A 20,829-nucleotide genomic window follows, 5' to 3' on the forward strand; every position below is an offset into this window, starting at 1 on the left:
CAATCGGTTGAGAATTCTACCGTCGAACGATTTTTGGCCACAAAAAGCGACTTTATGTCCATTGTGCGCCGATGACTTACATAACGAAACTGCTGCCTTCTGGTGGTGATTCACGTATCTGGCTATTCTCATTTAGTTTGGTCCGTGACACGAAATTTCTAAGCTGAAGAAATACGAGGATCTAAAATTCTGTACTTCTTATTGATAAATAAGTCCGTACTGGCGTCCAAAAATTACGTATAATTTGTGAAACTTTTTTGTTTATAATTTACTTTTAAATAAACAGTGAGCGGCGGCTAAAACTTTGTAAACATTACTCAAGACTATGGTCTTGATAACATATGTGAGAATCAAGACAATCGATCCTGAATGTATAATTCTAAACATTTCAAACTTTATTTGTTAATAACTTTTCAATAAATACCGGATAAAATTTTTTTTTGTTACTCAGGACTATGACTTTAATAACATATATTAAGGTTAAGGTCATTGAGAGGTGATCTCCTCTTCTTCTTCTTTTTACTGACAAGTAAAGTACTACAAGTAATAATAATACAGTGCAATAGGTATCTCCCCTTCTATCCTATGCGAAAACCCGTCGTCCGGTTACACTCTTTTTTGTTATTTTTTTCTTCCATGTTTTTAATCATAACACGGTAATCGCCTCACCAATTATATTAAACTTTGGAAAATCCGGCAAATCCGATTTTTCGAACCATTGTTCCCCCTGTTAGTTCGTAAGATCGAGGCTCTACTGTATATGTAATTAACATTTAAAAAGTTAGAGATTAGTAAATTGCAAAATACTAAATTTAAATTCTCCACTTACGTTAGTCTATCCTAGTTGTGCGTCCTATGTGAGATACCACGTGGCCACCACGTGGCCACACCACTTACCACGCATATAAATTTGGTCTGTTATTTTAGCCGCAACTATCATAATCACGGAATGGCGTACGAAGTTTCAAAGACGTATGAATTTGGCAGATAATGCTCAAAAAGCACGTAGCGTTGATAGTTTACTTAATTTTGAAACGGTGAAATATTATGGTGCCGAAACATACGAAGTTGAAAGTTATAGAAAGTCAATTTTAGATTTCCAAATACAAGAATGGACATCAATGGTTACGTCAAATATTTTAAACACGTTACAAAATATAGTTATCAGTGGAGGTTTATTATGTGGATCGTTATTATGTTTACACATGGTTAGTGCTTTTGCAAAAATAATTATTCCAAATATAATAATTTTTAATTATAATGACAAAATGTATAATAATAAATTGATTTCTTCGTAGGTTGTGTTCCACCAAGGTTTAACAATTGGCGACTATGTATTGTTTGTTAGTTATATAATGCAACTTTATGTACCGCTAAATTGGTTTGGAACATATTATAGGTAATATAAACGAGTATAACATATGATTTTTAATATGGACTTCTTAATCTCTATTCTTTCAAACAATTCATTTAAATAATTCATACTTGAACAAATTTCTTTGTCCAAAGGGCTATTCAAAAGAATTTTATCGATATGGAAAATATGTTTGAACTACTTAGAGAAGAACAAGAGGTGATAGACGCACCAGGCGCCGGATTATTGGACGTTAAGCATGGACAAGTGGAATTTCAAAATGTATCATTTGGCTACACTCTCGAGAAACTTGTACTTAGAAACATTAGTTTTACTGCACCTGCGGGAAAAACGGTCGCACTAGTCGGTCCTTCCGGTGCTGGGAAGAGCACTATAATGCGATTATTATTTCGTTTCTATGATGTAGAGCAAGGCGCGATTTTAATCGATGGACAAAATGTTAAAACCGTCAAACAGGAGTCTCTCAGAAAAACTATAGGTATTTTTATATCATTACTTTGTCTTGCATGGATTTGTTATTTCAGAAAGTAATTTTCCATAATTAATTTTTTATGCATTAAATTTAATTTGGCTTCTAAAAGTGTACACTACATCAGATTTGATGAGAAAATTACAAAAAAAGAAAAAAATATAAAAAATAGTGATTTTTGTTATACTTACTATTATAAAAAATAGTTTTTTCTTGCAGTTTTATTTACGTTACCTTAAAAAATTAGTTTTTTAAATGCAAACAATGCCGAAAAAAAGACAAGCATTAAAAGAGCGACTATCAAAGACGCAAAAAATATTATTTTGTGTATAAAAAATAAAAATACATTTTAGTTACAATTTCGATCTCTTTTTAGTTTGATGGAATATAGAAAAAAAGAGAAATGAAAATGGATTTTAGTAATATAAGAAATTTTAAAAATATATAAAAATAATTAAAGAACAAGAAAAAAGACAAAAAAATAAAAAAAAATCTGTTTTATAATTTTTCTATAATTATAATAATTTTTTGTGCTCCAATCAATAGCTTCTGGTTCTTATTGCCTCGTTTTATCATTATTGTTTTTGAGAAGCTACACGACATATTAGTTTTTAATATTTTTTAACTTTTTAAAATACTGCTCAAAAAAATTATGGCATAGGAAAATTTTGGGTAAAAATTGGACAACTTTGACGAACAATAACTCCGCAAGAAATCATCGTAGGATCCTGATTTTTTTTTAATGAAAGCTTGAAATCTCTACTTTAAGATACTATTGCGCGATTTTAAGGTTAATGCACCCCAACGACTGTAACCCCTTAAATCTGAGGGCATGTTCATATTGAAAATTGCAAAATTTGACGGAATGCACGGACCTGCTAGAATTTTTTTGGGGGATACCGCGAAAGTGACGAACCGCGGGGTCCTTATCTCTGCTAACACACACACACACACACACACACACACACGCGCGCGCTGTGCGATATTCGACCAGCAACCTCGCCGTAGTGCACATCCGGTAACGGTAATGCCGATGATACATGTCAAAAATGCAAGGACTACTTTAAAGTGCTGTAACTTTGCGAAAAAAAATTGCAGCAACTTGCTTTTTTTTTAATTAAAGGGGAAGTTTCCAGCTTTATGCCCCTGTAAACGGCATCCCCCTAAAAAATTCTATCAAGTCCGTGCATTCCATCAAAATTTGCAATTTTCAGTATGACAAACATGCCCTCAGATTTAAAAGGTTACAGTCGGGGTGCATTAAACTTAAAATCGCGCAATAGTATCTTAAAGTACAGATTTCAAGCTTTCATTTAAAAAAAAATCAGGGTCTTATGATGATTTTTCACAGAGTTATTGTCTGTCAAAGTTGATCAATTTTTGCCCAAAATTTTTCTATGCTATAATTTTTTTGAGCAGTGTATATATTTTTGTATGGAGATTATTTTTTTTATTATTTTACGCTTTTTCTAAAATTTTCTAAACTATATTTGTTCTGAATTTATTAACATAAGTGATTTTACTATTTAAAACTGTTGAGTAATATTTAAATCTATTCAATATACAGGGTGTCCCATTTTAATTGACCTCTGTTAACTTCGCAGAAAATGGTCAGATAAAAAAATATTCTCTACAAAAGTTGTTGGGTTTGGAGGGGGACATCCGATAGTGATATTGGTTTAACCTAGGGTGTACGTGCCAAGGTCATATGGAGGTCAACTTTGTTTTTTTAAATAGAACATCCTATTTTTGATTCCAGAATCTAATAGCTGGTGTCAAGTGCTTTTCAAAACACTATAATGAAATTTTTTGTTAAGTACTTTTCGAGTTATGAGGCTTGAAAGTTACAGTATTTTGACATAAAATATAAAATATCTTGTAAAACATTCAGTTTTTGAGAATGTTACCTTAATACTTTTATGCACAAAATAATGAGACAAATTAATTAATATAAAGTAAACACATTGGTTTTAAAAAAAAGTATGCAATCCAAACCCAACAATTTTTGTAGAGAATTTTTTTTATCTGACCATTTCTTGCGAAGTTAACAGGGGTCAATTAAAATGGGACACCCTGTATATTGTATGGAATATTATTCAAAAAGGAATCACGTATGAAAATAATCTACATCACATTGCTCTTTTTTATTATAGTTATTTATTTTAAAGAAAAAAACTGATATTTTAACATGACATAATATTTGTTGAAATAAAAAATTTAGTTTGTTTTGTAAATTTATTCTGAAAATATTGCATGATTTGCAGGTGTCGTACCACAAGACACTGTTTTATTCAACAATACTATAAAATATAACATCCAGTATGGACGTATCAATGCAGCGGAAGCGGATATAATAGCTGCTGCAAAATACGCGGATATCCATGAAAGGATTCTCACATTTCCAAACGGTTACGAAACACAGGTTTGTCAAAATGATAGAATTGCAGGTATAAAGCCGGTATATCACGGCTGGTGATTTGTTATGACTTGTGGCTTGTTTATACTGGCATAGGTACTTGCATAGACTCGACTCGCGACTTTGTAAGCAACGAGCTATAATAAGCCGTATATACTTTACACGGAAAAAAAAAAATTATTATTGCAGCAAAATCATCATTGCTATTGTATATTAGATGTTATAGCGACAAAACTTTGCTACCATAATAAATTTTCCAAATTATTCGATACATCAACACCTTTTGCTGATAAAATAGATAAATTTTGTTGAGTACATTTGTTCGTAAAGACACATTAATTTGTTGCTACAACAAAATAATTTATTTCTAACAAATGTATTTTGCTAATGCAGCGAAATTGTCACTGCTAATGCAAATTTTAATGGCAAAGTAAAAATCAATTTGTTATAATAGTGATATAATTTGCGGATTTAGCAAAATTATGCAACAAATAAAATTAGCATTCGTAACAAATTTCTTTGCTATCCATATAATAGTTAACATGTTTTGCTATAACAGCGTAAAATTTGCCGTGCCAGTAAATTCTTTTTTTCCGTGCACAGTGCGGTAATTTGTCACCATTTACGGCTTGGATAAATTTCCAATTTATTAAGTTCAGCTCGAAATAGTGATACTAAGTTCTTTGACTTGAGACCAATTTCTCGACACTCAACGGAAAACCTCAAGCCACCAGCCATAAGTCAAGAGCAATGATAAGCTACCCTATCTCTCGGTGACTCGGGATGATTTGGTATAACTTGCCAAAGTTTGACAAATCTCTACCAGCCATAGAATACCGGCTTCAGAAGAATAACATAATTTTATTTTATTTCTTTTTTATTTTTATTTTTTTTCTACATTTTCCTACATTGTCTTTTTCTTTATTTTTACGCCTAGTTGTCCCTTAAACTTTTAAATAGATGCGTTTAAAAATGTGCTATAAAAAAAAAATATTTATTATTTGTACTTATCCAATTAAAATAAATAAAATTGAAGTTGTATTAAAGACAGTCTGATTTAGAGTGCAGAAAATAACCTATTTTTAGGAATTAGAAAAAAATTATTAGGTACAATATTTCCCAATTTTAGATATGCATGTTTAAATTTTAAGTTTTCATGAATTGTGCAGTGTTGCGATATGGGACCGGTTGTATGCGCATGTGCGGCAATACGGCGTCAGTACAGTGTCTCATACAAATTAAACAAGGCACCGTTACCCCGCTACATTAAAAATATTTCTAAATTTTTTGAAATTGATTGAAATTTTTTACTTCTTGGTTTTTTAGCTGCTGGCTCCGTAGATTCCATGCTTGTAAATAAATAAATCTTACCTTATTTGTAGTCACCAGACCTTCTCATGTCAAAACGTCCCGCCATACGGTCAACACATAACATATAACGGCACTGGATCTCCATCACCGCACATGCGCAGAGCCGCACATGCGCATACAACCGGTCCCATATCGCAACACTGGAATTGTGATAAACAATTTTGGTCTCTTAATTATAAATATAACATTTAAAAAAAACCTATGTTGCCGATTGACGATTCCAGCAATTTTCATTTAAACGAAAAAATGAAAAGATTATTATTTTAACTATTGATTACTATTATCACTATAATTGACTATAATTATTGTTACGTTCTGACAGAAAGAATTAGAGAAAACTTGGCGATCAGTTTGATTGGGGCTGATCGCTCGAGCCGAGTGGTCTGTGTGATTTGTGACAGGTCAGCAACCGGGTAGGTCCCTTTACTCTGTCAGCAGATCAACCGCTTGTAGGTTCCTTTTTGAGTGAAGGAATTAAATCCCTTTTATCCGAGACGGAACTCTTATGCGAGAGCTGAATGAGGGAAAAAGGAATAACGAAGGGTCTTAAAAATAAAATAAAATAAAATGACATAAAATGAAAGAAAATTAAATTAGTTACAAATTCGCATTTATTTCTCTATCTTTGATTGGTTAAATCAGGCCTCGAAATTATTTTATCTTTTCAGCCGATTCTCGTGGTATACGCCTCCTTTCCTCTCTTCACCGCGCGCGCGGCAGCTGCTAGGGCCAGCGCCGCCGAGCGTTAGGAGCGGCGCTATCCGATAAATGTTGGGTTCTTCTTCCTTGATCATTAAAAGTTAAAAAAATTTATTAAAAATATTTTTTTTATTTTTAAATTTATTATGTGCAAATATTTTAATAGATTTCCACGTCACCCATGAGGTACTATTGCTATGGAAGAAAAAAATATTTTTAATAAATTTTTTTAACATTAATCGGATAGCGCCACTCCTAACGCTCGGCGGCACTGGCCCTAGCGGCTGCCGCGCGCGCGGTGAAGAGAGGAAAGGAGGCGTATACCACGAGAATCAGCTGAAAAGATGAAATAATTCCGAGGCCTGGGTTAAATTAATAATAAGAATGACAGTAAAATTAATAATAATAGTAAAAAAAAGTGTTAATATATTAAAATTAGTAACTAATTTGGTTTTATACATATAGAAACATTACAAAATATACATGAGTGCTAAAAAAAAGACAATTTTAATAGGACGACTTCGAAAGCTTATGATATTTTAGATTAAAGTGTCAAGATTGTGTATTTTAGTGGATTTTGTGTCATTCCTCAGGAGGGAGAACCAAATTTAAAAAATCATGTCCGGTGAAAACAAAGTTAGGAAAGTTGAAAGGAGGTTCTATGTATTCGATGGTAGAGGCATTGGAAAGGACAGAAATGTTATCGAAATTTGGATTGTCAGGCAATTCATTAATAAGGTTTTCTATGGATGGATAGGAACTGGGAAGTGTCGGGGGCCGATATTCTAGAATCTCAGGTAGTTCATCAAAGATTTCTAGAATTAATGAAATCGACTTCGATAGGGAAGGTGGCCTTAATTCGAAAATATGCTGAGACTGAGGAGGTTCCTGAGAAATTATTGGAATGATACGTGGTGAATCTATCTGTGTGTATGGTTCTAGTGGAGTGTAAAATTCAGGGCGGGTGTGTTTGTCTACGTCGATTATTGCGCGCGTGGAGATCCTCGCCGTGTACCTAGTGTACGGCGAGAGTATGGCAGCTAATGACAGGTAGAGTAAAAAAGGACGCTCCCTTCGAACTCGACCCTGACGATCTCCAGCAACGGGCAGCAAAGAACGTTTGGTTTTCACTGACGGTGATAATTTGGGAATATGAGTATAAAAGATAATAAGGGAAGAATGGGAAAATGTGAAATCAGAGAAGAGGAAAGATAAGAAAGGAAGAAAATGAAGAAAATGAATTAACTTACTCGTTACGAAGCATTACTCGTTTCTGTAGGTAGACACAATTCGAGCAGATCTTAATAGATTCGTGAAGTGGTCGCTCCTGCTGAGAATCGCTGTTCTTAAGGATGAATTCTTGTTCCGGAGTAAGTGCCGAATTAGTGACTAAGTTCTATTTTTTTTTTTTGATAGCAACTAAACTTTCGATTCATGGACCGCATTACTAATGAAGAAATGTGGCGAACGGTGTAAAAACTCTCGACGAAATGTGGAAAAACTGTGTTGAAGTGACCCGGACACGAGTTTTTATACCCTTTTCCTGAGGTGGATCCATTTGAAAAATCTTAGATTTTCGAGGCAGGAGTCAAATAGAAGTTAGTTTTACAAGGAAATTTCAATGCGGGGAAGAATAGTGTCACATTAGCTAATAAGATTAGCGTTTAGATCATGTCACTTATGATGGAGATGGGGAAAAAGGATCTTAACGAATAAGGAACAGCGTCGTTTTGGGTCCATATACAGTAGGGGTAAGTTTCAATATTGCATAATCTGGTTGGTGTTGATATGCATTAGTGGGGTCCATCTCGATGTCTTTTAGGATAAGATGGACCGGTGGGTGGTCTATAGATGTGGCTGCTCTAATTCTAGGCCTTCTGATTGGAGGGTTGAAACTTGGTCGAATACAGGTTGATAATGTCTTAGGTTGCGGAACTAATAAATTTGACATTTTATGCCGGTCGCGTGCCTCACGTGGAAATTATAGCTAATGCATCTCGGTTTTCCAGACCTACTGAACACGTGCGCGGTGTCAAGTTTGACGCCTTCTTCGCGCTCGACTCAGGTCATTGCCTAGTCGTTCCCCAGTGTATCTTATCTGTTTGGCAGGATTCCTGTGGTTGGAATCCGTGGGTTTAAGCTAGCTGCTTACAAATGGCAATTTTTTCATATATATTGTTGCGTTCTTTTTCGTCGTTAATGCTGCGTGCCAGTGATGCAAGATCGAGCATCCTGCATCAAGCACCACATGAGGGGAAGAGCCCCCACCATGGCGGCACCACACAAGCGAGTATCGCTGACGTCACGTGTCCGTGTGCGCTCGCCGTTCTAACAGCGTACGACTCATACGCTATTGGAACGACGAGCGCACACGGACACGTGACGTCAGCGATGCTCGCTTGTGTGGTGCCGCCATGGTGGGGGCTCATCCCCTCATGTGGTGCTTGATGCAGGATGTTCGATCTTGCATCACTGATGCGTGCAGTCAGTTGAGAGACCGATCGATAATATCGGTCGTTCAACAGTTCGGGAAGCTGTTTCTTAATAGCTGAAATGTTATAAATAGTTTCCATGGTGTAACCAGTGTTCCGATTAGGGACCGGTTGTATGCGCATGTGCAGCTCTGCGCATGTGCGGTGATGGAGATCCAGTGCCGTTATATGTTGTGTGTTGACCGTATGACGGGACGTTTTGACATGAGGAGGTTAGGTGACTACAAATAAGTAATATTTATTTATTTACAAGCATGGAATCTACGGAGCCAGCAGCTAAAAAACCAAGAAGTAGAAAATTTCAATCAATTTCAAAAAATTTTGAAATATTTTAAATGTAGGGGGGTAACGGTGCCTTGTTTAACTTGTATGAGACACTGTACTGACGCCGTATTGCCGCACATGCGCATACAACCGGTCCCTAATCGGAACACTGGGTGTAACGGTGCAGCCCGCAAGCTGCATCGTTACGGCTACGGACCGTCCATCGTCCGTAGCCCACCAAAGGCGCATCGAGCGCCGATAAAACTCTGTCAAAACAACGGCGGTCAATCGCCGAAAAACCCCCCACACCCGACCATTCCGAAATTCCGTTTTGTGGGGGGCTCACCGCCGAAACCGCCGATGCTTGCCGATTCGAGTTCAGTCGGCTGCCAGCCGGGTATAAAAGAGACCCGGCTGTACGTCTTCTCACCAGATCCCGTTCGCTGATAGACAGCGAACATCACTCTACGAGCGTCCTCGTAGTCCAAACCGAGCATCCTCGGATTCTATGCCTTTTCCAGCACACGAGCATCCTCGTGTACCGCCGAGCGTCCTCGGTATTCTTGACTCCCGCATACGAGTATATTCGTATACCCGCCGAGCGTACTTGGCTCCTCTAGGCCACCGAACTTCGTATTGCGGGCATTCCCGCGTACCTAGCCAGGTCGCCGTTCTAAACTCCGCCTTCATACGAGCGTCCTCGTACTCCCGCCGAGCGTAATCGGCAGCCTAAGTTCTTATATCGCGTTTATCCGCCGGGATTTCGAACCGTAATCCGTCCGGCAGGCAAAACCGCATCGACCAATCCGCGCCGCCGAATAGTCCGCATCGATCTACGATCGAACAGACTCGCGATACTCTACGAACACACTCACCGACAAGCGCTCCGTCTTGTACCAACCGTTGCGACACGATCGCCCGCGCTTGCGCTCTCGCCAACCGCACCAGGACGCCTTACGTCATACTTTATAATTTCGCGTAAATAATTATTCCACCGTTACCTAAAGAATTATTTCACCGTCGCCTTTACATTTATTTCACGCTGTTTAAATAATTCTTTCGCCGTCACTCTCGATTTATTTTACCGTCGTCTTTATATTTATTTTCACGCTGCTTGTATACTCATTTCACGCCGCTTCAAGAATTATTTCGCCGTTGCCAAATAATTATTTCACCGTGGTTACTCTACCGATCGCAACGATATTCTGTTACCTATTTCACCGTTGCCATACTGATTTCACCGATATATACTTTTATATTTATTCCGCTGCTCAAATAATTATTCAGCCGTTGCTTAATAATCATTTCACCGTCGCTATACAGTATATTCTTTTACATCGCATGTACACACACAGTCATCAAACATACTTAATTGAATAAACACGCCTTCTGATTTATCATTAACCAAACGAATATTTTCTTTGACACCCCCCCAACCGTCCGAACCTGGATTCCGACGAGCTATACCGCGCTCGAAAAGCTCACACGGTTTCAATGGTAATATTGTTTAGACGTGTCTATGACAATTTGTAAATAAACTGTGAGATATCAGATTTTCGGGAGCTGTCTGCTCGAGCGGACGTATTCGACAGCTCCGATCTTTCTACTTGTTCCCGGTTACTCGTTGTATTCATTCAAGTTATTGTTCTTACTAAAGTGTGTTCTTTTACTCAAATAAAGTGTTTCTTTATTCTGCGAGTTCCGTTTGACGTATGCGATACCTAGTTCCGTGGACGCAACAATATAAATGTATTTTTTTCTTTTCTTTATCGTCTAGGGTCGACTGAGGACTCCAGCTAAAGCAGAGTTTTGATTTTACGATTTTCTTGGCGCCAATAGACGCGCTGGTTGATCAAGACTGTTTAGAATATCGATGCCATTAGCTGCTTTATTTTTTTTTCGTGAGAAAACTCGAACTCGCTAGGTCTCGTAAGAAAAGCAGCTCCGGCGGTAAAATTTCTTTTTTTTTTTTCTTTATTTGGTCTGTGCCGTGTTTACTAGGTCTAGTGTTCAGTATTGTAGCTTGTTTGAAAAGAAAAGAATCGTGAAGTCTGATCAGGACGTAACATATTGTATATTATATTATAACTATAATTATTATAAATTTTCTTTATAACTTCTATTAGAATAAAAAAATTGTGTTAAAACAGCACAGTTTTAAAAAACATCAATTTTTTATAAAAAATTTTGACTTATAAATTATGAATGGCAATTATAAACGAATAAAGTTAATCCAAGATGCCACATTAATTCCAGTACAGGTTATACCTTTTTTAAAAAAAGGTAAAAAAAAGGCGCCAAGTACACGCTCTTGTCACAACTAAAACAAAACCATATTGTTTTATCCTATTAAAAAAATTGTCGTATATATTAAACCTTTCAAAAAAACCTGTCATAGATATTAAAACCTTTCAAAAAAAACTTGTATATAGTAAAATTTTTAAAAAAGCTATTATATATACTTTCTACAAAAAAATATGATATCAGGAAATGGCACTAAGTGGGACTAAAGAACTATGAAAAAAGTTGTACACTATTTCTATAAAACTCTTCTATAAAAATCTTGTACATAAAGCTGTCGTATATATAATTAACTATATTATATACTATATATATTATAAAAAAATAAATACATAAATAAGAAAACAAAAAATTAAAATTAAAAAATTTTTTAAAAATATTAAAAAAATAAAAATATTTAATTAAAAAATGAAAAAATATAAAAAATTTAATCAAAATAAAAAGATATTTATTAAAAAACGCAAAAAAACTTGGCGCTGCTACAGTAAACTACATGTTAATTTCATTGCTTTATAATACTTTGTGGTGTAGCAGCGCCAAGTTTTTTTGCGTTTTTTAATAAATATCTTTTTATTTTGATTAAATTTTTTATATTTTTTCATTTTTTAATTAAATATTTTTATTTTTTAAATATTTTTAAAAAATTTTTTAATTTTAATTTTTTGTTTTCTTATTTATGTATTTATTTTTTTATAATATATATAGTATATAATATAGTTAATTATATATACGACAGCTTTATGTACAAGATTTTTATAGAAGAGTTTTATAGAAATAGTGTACAACTTTTTTCATAGTTCTTTAGTCCCACTTGGTGCCATTTCCTGATATCATATTTTTTTGTAGAAAGTATATATAATAGCTTTTTTAAAAATTTTACTATATACAAGTTTTTTTTGAAAGGTTTTAATATCTATGACAGGTTTTTTTAAAAGGTTTAATATATACGACAATTTTTTTAAAAGATAAAACAATATGGTTTTGTTTTAGTTGTGACGAGCGTGTACTTGGCGCCTTTTTTTTACCTTTTTTTAAAAAAGGTAATTTTTTGATAGATATTTCTTTTTTTGTAATATATATACGACAGCTTTTTTTGATTTAATATATAGGTACGACAATTTTTTGAAAGGTAAAACAATACTGTTTTGTTTTGATTCTGATAAAATTGACTGAAAATTATAAATGTTGAAACTAATTTAGGATCTGTCAAAAAAGCACACGTTTCAGAAATTTTGTATGATTTATCTAAAATAAATAAAATTAAATACCAAAGTTTAATATTTCTGTTCTATGTATCCTAAATTAGTTCCAACAATATTTATAATTTTCAGTCAATTTTATTTTGTGTATTACAAGATTTCTTGTCGAGTTTGTTTATAATTTTTGTTTTTTATTTTCTATGGACATAAAATTGACTGGAAATCATAAATATTAGAACTAATTTAGGATAACTACAAAAAGTATCTTATGCTATATTTTTTTATATATAAAATAAATTTTATATATAAAATATAAAATTGACTGGAAATTATAAATATTGTTGAAACTAATTTAAAATACATAGAACAGAAATATTAAACTTTGAGATATTTAATTTTATTTATTTTGGACAAATCATACACTAAAGTCTTGAATGATGTGCTTTTTTGACAGAATGTATTATAAAATTAATTTATACAATCATACCAATCATCACTATGTTTTATAAGACCATTGTTTAGAAACTTTAGTGTATGATTTGTCTAAAATAAATAAAATTAAATATCAAAGCTTAATATTTCTGTTCTATGTATCCTAAATTATTTCCAACAATATTTATAATTTCTGATCAATTTTAATTTTGTGTATTACAAGATTTCTTGTCGAGTTTATGTTTATAATTTTTGTTTCCAATTTTCTATGGATATAAAATTGACTGGAAATTATAAATATTGGAACTAATTTAGGATAATCACAAAAAGTGACTTATGCTATATTTTTTTTATATATAAAATTGACTAGAAATTATAAATATTGTTGGAACTAATTTAGGATACGTAAAATTGAAATATTAAACTTTGAGATATTTAATTTTATTTATTTTAGACAGATCATACACTAAAGCTTTTTGACAGAATGTATGGTAAAATTAAAACACAATACTTATAACCTATATACACTTATTTTACTTAATACATTTATATTGAATTTGATCACTCGCACTACACTGCACTACACTACTCTGATGAACACGAATAAAAAACTGGTGAACGTTAAGCAGCCTTGAGTGTGCACCAGTGCAATGTAGTGCGAGTGGCCGAATTCAATATTATTCTTTTGACACATCTTCTGTAAGGTTATTTGGTATGCGCGGCTATTTCCTATAGCGCCACCAACACAAACCCAACTACTAACATCACTATAGCCATCTAGTGTAAAAAATGTTGATTGTACATCCTAGAAATTGAGATAATATTTTTGACATTTCGACTTTGGACTTTTATATATTTATTTATAAAGCACGTAGAGCAAAAACAAGCATACTTTTATTATATATTTTGGGTGTGCGCTATTGATTGAGACCATTATCAACTCGATCGGCCCAGGCATTATTGAGTTCCGATAATCTCGGCTTTCTGGGCTCTTCGGGCTCGCGTAAAGATACACGTTCGGTCTTGCGCTGCGCGTGAACTTGGCGCGAGACACTACCGTGTCTCTTGATAAACAAACATATATTGAAACTAATTACTTGAAAACTTTTCAAAAAATTATATCAATTTGAAAAACATATAGTATTTCAAGAAAAATACGTTCAAAGTTTTGAATGCAGATTCACATATAATTTGTCTGCGCATCCCAAATTATAAATGTCTATAGCTGTTATATTTTTCTAAAAAAATCTTAGAACTTATACTTTTAGAATCTTAAACATTAGAAAATTTTTATTAAAAAAGTTGATTTTTAAAAGTTTTATACAGGAATGCTTCCTTAACTATATTTTATTATGTGTTTATCTATAAATTAATTTTAATTGTTTAATTTCTTTATCAGGTTGGCGAAAGGGGACTTAGGCTGAGCGGTGGTGAAAAGCAACGCGTCGCAATCGCGCGTACGATATTAAAAATGCCAGAGATAGTATTGCTAGATGAAGCTACGAGCGCTTTAGATACACAAGCAGAACGTAATATACAATCGGCATTAAATAGAGTCTGCTCTGAACGAACTACTATTATCATAGCACATAGATTATCTACGATAATTCACGCAGACGAAATCCTCGTTTTAAAGGATGGTGAAATCGTTGAAAGAGGCAAACACGAAGAATTAATTTCACATGGTAATGTTTATTACGCGATGTGGCAAGCGCAGCTTCAAAATGATCAAGATAATAACAAGGATGAGGGAGTTCCTCTTGTGCATGAAAATCACGTGACGTCTTAAATAATAATAAAAATGTGCACAACTTTATTTTGCTAATACACGCGTACAAGTGAATAACTCTTTCTTCTGCTACCATAGAACTTATAATATCTAGAGACGTCTTGCAGCTCAAATCGTGGCACCAACCTGAGTGACAGAAAGGGGGATATATCTTCTGTTTCACTGTTTCTATCTTCCATTGAGCAAGCGTGAACAATTGGTACAATTACATTGTACTAAGAACAGCATAATTGTCATATTTTGACCCTAAAATGTGATGTTTGACAAGTAATCTTTTATAAATCGCAATAAACTTATAACGTACACCATACAATTTACATAAAAGTATTATCTTTTTGGTGGACTAACCTGCAGCGATTAAGCACATGTCAACTAATGGCCATATCTACGTCATTCTTGAACATGCGCTTCGAAAATAGAAAATATCACTTTCTCTTTCTATTCTTTCGATTCTGCTTTTATACACGGGAGAGATAAGGCAAAAACGTTTCCAGATATACAGGGTTTCTGAACATTTGCGACAAACTTAAAGGTGCTAGATTTCGTTAAGTTGAACAATTTTTGTTATGTTTATTTATTAATTTTTTTTTTTTAAATTAATTTTTTAAATTTGAAATTACTTGTATAATAACAATAAATACTCACATTCAAGTTCTACGTAAAATTCTTATTAAAATAATCAAAAACTTCAAAGAAAGTTGTTACTTACTTGTCGTATTGAATAATTTCGTTCTGGAACATATATGCCCCAACGGGTCTCAAAGGGTTATGTTCCGTCGAACATTCTTGACGGTTGCGTTTCTTCTTCTTTGCCTTTGATACAAGATCATACTATGATCATCATAGGCGATGTAGGCTCACTGTTTAAAAGTCTCTAGTCACATCATCTATTAATCATAAATTCATTCAATTATGAAGGACTACACGTACAAAGAGTTTGCAGATATGTACATGATATACGGTGAAGCTTGCGGTAATGGATGAGAAGCAAGTCGTCTTTATTAAGAAAGGGTTGCAGCTCATCATTTTGAACATTTGTTGTAATAAAATAAACAAAATAAAATTAAAAAACATAATTATTTTATTCTAATAAAACTTACAGAAATAGCGTTCAACAAGGCTAAAAACTGATACTTAATGCTTTAAGGAGAAAGCGCGTGACAGTAACATGGGTTACTTAACAAAAATTGTTCAATTTAACGAAACCTAGCACCTCTTTAAGATTGTCGCAAATGTCCGGAAACACCCTGTATAAGTTCTATGCTACTATACACACGCGCGCACGCATAATGACATATAACAGTGCTCGGAATTAGTTGCACATCTCGCTGGTGATCGAGCCAGGCGGTAGTGGGGGAACAAGAGGTGTCGCCTCGGGAATCTGCTCGAGATGTGCAACTAATTCCGAGCTCTGACATATAATATACAAATGAGAAACTATACAGGGTGATACTTAAAGACCGCCCACTAAGTACATAGCGTTATTCCTTACCAAAAAATGAGTCGAAAAGTCCTGAATTATTTTTTTCTATAACATTTAATAAAGGAGTAATTATTGATTAAAGTCAGGCCAATCAGCGCTGACCTTTAGCCGGGCGCACGTCAGTGAGCCACGCGCCTGGTAATGTGCGTGAGCGCTCCGCCGCTATAGCAAGCAGCACAGCGGCGCTATGCCTTCGCGCACGCCGCTAACATGCAATGTTTTTACGCATCGTAATAATAGAAATAATTTTTTCTTGCACTAAAAATCATATTCCTTCTGTCTCTTAGAACACCTTACAAAAAATTTCGACAACAGACAGAATTGTCGCCAAGACGTAACCATTCTCAACATAGAGAAGAAGATTTTGACAAATACAAAAAAATAAAGAAGGCTTCTTTTGTTTTTTACAAAAATGATTTTTTAAACAATCCGTTTTTTTAGAAAATTCTTGCGTTAATACTTAAATCTTAAAACGAATCACCTACGAGTGGTTTTGTCCAGTTACTTAGAAGTAATAAGTTTTTTAAGAAGATTTTATTATAACAATTAGATACTTAAACAATTTTATGCTTAAAAGGAAATACGTAAAGCATGTTAAAAAATAGAAAAAGATTTCTTTCTTTACAAAAAAGATTTATTCTCTTTTCATAATATTAAACAGAATTTTCTATTTAATATTTCACAGATTAGAGAAACGTAGGAAAGGAATATTCTTTTCTTTTCACATTGATGTATAATATACATATATAATATACATCATGTGCACATTACTCTGTATTATCGATCCTTCGTGGACATAGCACGGAACAAAACCAAAAATTGTGCACATGGCTACGTAGTTCCAATGTCCACATTTTAGGTCCACAGGTGGCGTATCGCTTTGGCGGATCACGTAAAACCTGGCCGTGGCGTCTCTCAGGCTTCTCTCTGTTTCTAGATAAAATTATTACGATGCGTAAGAATCATGCTAGTGTCGTGCGCGAAAGCATAGCGCCGCTAGAGTCCCTATATATAGAGTCTGGCCACTCGATTAGTTTTGGAAAAACATGGCGGCGGTATATGCATAAACGCATCTTGTGTTTACCATATTTATGGAATAAAACTTTCATTGACTACACCTTATTCGACTACAAATTGATAGTATTAATAAAAGCAGAGTGAAGCCTATAAAAGTAAGTACAATTATTTGGTATATGGTTTCTAAAATAAAATATCTAAGAATAATGATATTATAAAGAAGTAGGATTTGTCATAAAATTTGTAATTCTAACCTCACATTGTTTTTAATAGTTTTATTTACAATGAGTTTTATTTATAATAAGTTTTATTTAAATAATTTTTATTTATTATTGTGATACAAACATTATTGTGATACTGAATATATAAGTAATAAGAATATATACTGTAATGATATGATTTTAAGTATTATTAGTTAATTTTTCTTTATTTTTCAATTAAAAATTTCTAGAAAAGAATAATATTAATTGTTATTAATTTTCTTGTTCTATTTCTTTTCAAATTATTATACTTTCTATAAGAATTCCTATTGGTTCCGCCATGTTTTTCCAAACTTTGTTTCGACCAATAAAAATAAACACAAGCGTGGCCAGACTCTATACATATATAGGGACTCTAAGCGCCGCCGTGCCGCCCGCCGTAGCGGCGGAGCACAGACGCACATTACCAGGCGCGCGGCTCACTGACGTGCGCCCGGTTAAAGGTCGGCGCTGATTGGCCTGACTTTAATCAATATTTATTTCTTTATTAAATGTTAAAGAAAAAAATGATTCAGGACTTTTCGAGACTCATTTTTTGGTAAGGAATAACGCTATGTACTTAGTGAGCGGTCTTTAAGTGTCACCCTGTATATATACACAGGGTATTCCATCATTCTGAGATACCCTATATATAATATTTAATGTTAACAGTCAGTGATTTCTTGTACATTAAATCTCAGAATGAAATTAATACTTATGTGACAAATATAGACATATTGTGCATACTGATGCTGTTAAAGAATATTTTATAGGATTAAAGAACGGGAAAGAAATATATTGTTTGTTTATATATTAGACTAGCCCAAATTTATTTTTATTAAAATCAATCTCGTGTTATTTTTATCATAAAATAATAATTTTTAACGGTGAAAGTTCTGAAGTAAAATAGGAATACAATTTTTATGATTTAATATTGTTAATAATATATTTGTAAGCAATATATAATGTCGCTTGATTATTCTATCCTGTAATTTTTCATTTTGTTATTAGTTCTTGAATCATTTCGTTTGGTAAAATTCCATCTGAGCTCCAACTGGATTCATCGATAAGCATAATAGCTATACTCGATTCGTTCATACCCCATACGAAATAATAAAACGCGATTAATATCCATATCAATATGTAGAACACCTAGATAGTGATTTTCCCATTACTAGTTTTTGCTAGATGTTCAAATGCTTTACATTCTTAATTTCGAATTTTATTTTAAATTTAGTTCTAAAATGATTAACCAACTAGCAAGCTATTTCAAAAAATTCAGGTATTATAATAAACAATTATTATATGCGAATTGTGGGTCCAGAGAACCACAACCAATTTTTATTTAATAAAATAATTTAATCGATATATTATATAATACTATATAAAAACGCTGACGATTCAGTGTATTTCCGGCTCGTACAAGTTACCGGAGAATCGTGCAGCATAAGTTGAAATCTAATTCATACTTAATGCAAGAACGCTGACAAGCTACCAGAAATCCGTCAGCACGTTCGATCAAAAGACTTTCAAAATTGCAATTAATTGCAGTTTCGCGATTATAAAATCGCCGTCGTGAGATCACGGAGGGTCGAAAACTAACTATCAAACGGAACGGATGTATGTCTGTCTTGACAACGAATTAAGAAGATCGCGGATCGTAACCAATCGCTATAAGATACGCGTAACCTGAGGTTCCGAGCTAAAATATGGATTTCTGAAACGGGACTTAGTTTATTTGTAGAAAAGGGAATTTGTAAAATCAAGAAATCACGAAATATATGGAAGTTTGTTTTATTTTTTACGGGTTACTACAATTTCCGGATTTCCGGCCTACTCCAACATCCTCGGCAGATCCCGAATCCGTGCCCTACCACCAAGAGCACAACAATAATCTGGTGGCAGCGGTGGGATCTGCTTCTCCTTTGGGACCAGGAACCCGAAACATCTAGAGCCTGAAACCAAAAAAAACAAGAAAAATAAGTGAGTGAATAATTGTCAGCGGACAAGTTTCAGTACGGAGATTATTGAAACGAGAAGACCCCGACAAACGCAACGGTAAGCAGCCGAAGCCAAGCAGAGTAGCAGCGCAGCAGTGGACTACACAGAGTCAAGCAGTGCCAAGCGGAGTCAGCGAAATAGGAGCCAGCCGCAGGAAGTAGCCGAGCGATCTACCTCAACAGTCTACGATCTACAGCCGGACAGCAAGCCGTAGCTAAGGACGAGGCAACATGCGAGGAATTATACTACTACTACTGTAAGTCCGAACCATTCTATATTGTAAAAAACGCGTGAATGTTTAAAAGCGAAAGCGATACCGGCCCCGTACGAAATAAGTTGTGGCTATTAAGCGACCAAGCGCGACATTCGCACAGTGTTAAATCCGATACGCGTTATCAAAGACGCAACACGCGATATTAGCGATAACATACGCCGTACTCTACAATATATAAACTCGAATAGTGATTCCGACGACGAAATACATTCAAACATAAAAAATAAATGTGATTACACTTTCGGAGAAATGGATTCGAGCTTAATTCCCGCACTTAACGACACGGTAATTGAAGTGAAAACTAAACGGCCGAGACCGTACATTGGTAGAACACTGAGTCACGAATCAAATTACAGTGAGTTTGAGTTAACGTCATACGACAGCAATATATTTGATCCGGACGAAATCCGTGAAAGTCATAACGAAAAATGTCTCAAAAAAGAAAGAGCGAGGCAGACGCCGCAATAGAAAACGAGATATCCGCTTTAATAGAGCAAAGCACATGAGAAAACAAAACCGGCAGACTTTGAGCAGGAACACGTCCAAAAAGCAAACCCTCTCAGAATTCAGTAATCGAAGAAACGTTACAAGAAATGCGTAAACAGATTGCATTTTTATTTGAGTACATTCATGCGCACCATTACGAACAGAATCCGCGACAAGAACGCGAGGCCAAAGTCTCATATGGTCGAACCACGGAAGATATACGAAATAGACTGACGCACAACGTTACATTGCGACCGGCAACAGCAGGACCGTAATCGAAAAGCCGAGCGGAAGAGCGGAGCTGAGCCCAGAGGCGAACGCCCCGTAAAGCAGCAAAACAGCGGACCTTCGGCGATAAGGACAATTTCCAAGGTCACGAAATAATTTAAGTTTTATTCTCGAATTACTGTTAGAAATTAAGTTTTCGCGCGTCTCAGGTGTCTCGTTGTCGTAACCACACTTGACGCAAGCGCATACATAATATTGATACAGATAGCGTGCGTGCTATCCTTTGTCTCTTAG

At 34.5% G+C, this 20,829-nt stretch overlaps 1 protein-coding gene across 3 annotated transcripts in view; it reads left to right on the forward strand.

The window, feature by feature from the left end:
* Positions 1-19,343, forward strand: part of Hmt-1 (ABC transporter ATP-binding protein/permease Hmt-1) — a 69,604-nt gene extending 50,261 nt beyond the window's left edge. For all 3 annotated transcript variants that reach the window (XM_012361032.2, XM_067359275.1, XM_012361033.2), the window contains 5 exons: positions 928-1,208; positions 1,299-1,399; positions 1,510-1,853; positions 4,109-4,266; positions 14,418-19,343. In XM_012361032.2, the coding sequence (XP_012216455.1) occupies positions 928-1,208; positions 1,299-1,399; positions 1,510-1,853; positions 4,109-4,266; positions 14,418-14,807 (1,274 nt within the window). In that variant the 3' untranslated portion in view covers positions 14,808-19,343. The remainder of the gene's footprint in view (positions 1-927; positions 1,209-1,298; positions 1,400-1,509; positions 1,854-4,108; positions 4,267-14,417) is intronic.
* The last annotated feature ends 1,486 nt before the right edge of the window (positions 19,344-20,829 follow it).

Source organism: Linepithema humile, chromosome 7, assembly GCF_040581485.1.
Source record: "Linepithema humile isolate Giens D197 chromosome 7, Lhum_UNIL_v1.0, whole genome shotgun sequence".
NCBI lineage: Eukaryota > Metazoa > Arthropoda > Insecta > Hymenoptera > Formicidae > Linepithema > Linepithema humile.